General features: G+C 38.3%; 1 protein-coding gene across 5 annotated transcripts in view; it reads right to left on the reverse strand.

The window, feature by feature from the left end:
- txk (TXK tyrosine kinase) overlaps positions 1-2,500 on the reverse strand; it is an 8,758-nt gene that overhangs the window by 6,191 nt on the left and 67 nt on the right. The window contains exons 1-5 of one of the 5 annotated variants that reach the window (XM_046868886.1): positions 1,989-2,500; positions 1,687-1,735; positions 932-980; positions 721-778; positions 153-583 (exon numbers count right to left, since the gene is read on the reverse strand). The exon at positions 1,989-2,500 is cut by the window's right edge and continues 65 nt beyond it. In XM_046868886.1, the coding sequence (XP_046724842.1) occupies positions 153-328 (176 nt within the window). In that variant the 5' untranslated portion in view covers positions 329-583; positions 721-778; positions 932-980; positions 1,687-1,735; positions 1,989-2,500. The other 4 variants (XM_046868884.1, XM_046868885.1, XM_046868887.1 and 1 more) reach the window with 4 other exon arrangements.

Consider the following 2,500-nt stretch of genomic DNA (forward strand, 5'->3'; position numbering starts at 1 on the left):
ACACACACACACACACTCACACTCACACACTCACACTCACACACACACACACACACACACACACACACACACACACACACACACACACACACACTCACACTCACACACACACACACACACACACACACACACACACACACACACACACAAACCCATGTTTGTCCTCTGCTCTCCACCACAGCTGGTCCTGTTTGTGGAGGATCTTGTACTCTTCTCCTCTCCTCAGGTTCAGGTCTGAACTCTCGCATGCTGTGAAGTTGTACAGAGCTACTACTCTCACCTGCTCCTCAGAGTCATGTTGTGGAGGGGGTGGGGGAAGCTTCTTCATCGAGCGCTCTTGCTGGAGAGACAGACGGAGAGGAGAGACTGAGAGGCTGATAGTGAGATAGATAGATGTTCATTTATACACTTTCTCTCTGTTAAGGTAGGAAAAAGAAAAAAGAATAAATGAACTGAATCAATGGATTTAATGAATTTAGATGAACTGTTCGATCGATGGTTTGATAAATAAATGGATGGAGAGATTGATGAATATGTTTAGATGTTTGAAGAGGTGTAGGAGAGATGGAGAGCTTGAGAATAACTGTGAAATAAGAAAAGAAAATGTAAACAATAAATATAATAATACATGTTAATAATTAAATGACAGCCAATGGATGGATGAAAAGATGGTTAGATGAGGAAACGGATGAATGGATGGATAGATAGATTATTTCCTACTCTGTGAGTGTAGCTTGAATCTTTGTCTGTAGTGTTCAGATCCAGACGTGTGCTGGTGCTGAGAGACAAAAAAGAAAAAAAAAATACAAAAATACTGTAAATGAAAGAGTAATGAAATGGACAGACAGATGACGAGATGAAGGGAGGAATAGACGGATAGAAATGTACTTTCATGTGTATTTCCAAGTGCATTATGTTAAAGATTTCTTACCGAGATTCCACAGAACAACAGCAGCAAAAGATGGAATATATGGAATGACCTGATAAAGAAGAGAAGGAGAAAAAAAGAGAACCAAAACAGAAAGAGATAAAGAGATAGAGAGAGTGGGAGAGGGAGCGCAAGACAGAGAAAGAAAAACAGAAGTGAAAACCGTCAAGCTGATGTGTATAATTATTGACCCCCTTTGATTATATTCATAATAGAGTTTGATGTTAAATCACTAAGACTTTGTTCAACTTTAATGTTAACGTCACAGAAAGAGCCTTTATGATCATGCTCAAAAGTTTGTACTCCCCGACATCACAATCATTTCTTCGTATCCAAAGACCAAGAGTTCAAAAGTGACAGAATATTTACATCTAAATTCCTAATGACATCCCTCAAATTTATAATTCATTATTTTTATTAAAAATGTGTATTTTATTAGTAGTATTTTATTTAAATTTCACTGATTTAATTTATTAACTTCTCCTGCATTTCTTTTTAATTTGTCATGAAAAATAAAAACAGAAAACGAATTCGTAACTCTGAGGGTGTAACTTTAGCCAAAATCTAAAACTCAACATGGAGAATAATGGATTAAATGAATTTCAGACAGTGGAGTGAATGCTGGTCCTGATGCTCCTCAAGCTGACGTGATGTAAAAAACGTTTGTGTTTTTTAAGGTTTTTCTCAGAATCTATTACGTCTGATTACAGATGTATTACACAACTGCACTTATAAATCCTGCTATAAGTTTAACTCACAACGTCTCAATAAACTCGAGCAGGAGGAGACATCTGAGAAAGCGTTAACCTTCAAAGACAAGCAGCATTTACACAAAAACACACATATGACCAAAGAATGGAAAAAAGACACACACACACACACACACACACACACACACACACACACACACACACACACAGAAATTACTGCATTTTTATATTCAGTACAGTACTATATAACATTAACAGAACAATATTCTTTATAAACACATTCCCTCACTGTATAACACACACACACACACACACACACACACTGCTTTATAAATCATTTATATACTTACTAGACTCAATCATCTTTACTTATCTGAGAGCTGCTGACGAGTGTGTGACAAAAATAACAAGTCATCTCTGTTTGTGTGTGTGTGTGTGTGTGTGTGTGTGTGTGTATGTGTGTGTGTGAGAAAGAGCGCATGTGCGCAGGTTAAAGGTGTGATTTGTGTGTATGACTCTAGAGAGACTCAATATGTGTCAGATGTGTGTGTGTGAGGCCACGAATTCAGCGGAACAGGATGAAGTAGGATGTGCGCGCACACACACACACACACACACACACATACACACATGCACACACACACGCACACACACACACACACACACACACACACACACAGTACCACTCTGGGTATACCAGACAGGATGTGAGATAGGAAGATGAGAAAATTAAACAAGACAGAGAGGTGGAGACAAAAACACAAGCATACACACACACACACACACACACACACACACACACACACATATACCATGAGATACTCAGCTTCTGAGATTAGTTACTGATTCTCTGTGCAAGAAT

The sequence above is a fragment of the Silurus meridionalis genome, chromosome 16 (assembly GCF_014805685.1).
Source record: "Silurus meridionalis isolate SWU-2019-XX chromosome 16, ASM1480568v1, whole genome shotgun sequence".
Classification (NCBI taxonomy): domain Eukaryota; kingdom Metazoa; phylum Chordata; class Actinopteri; order Siluriformes; family Siluridae; genus Silurus; species Silurus meridionalis.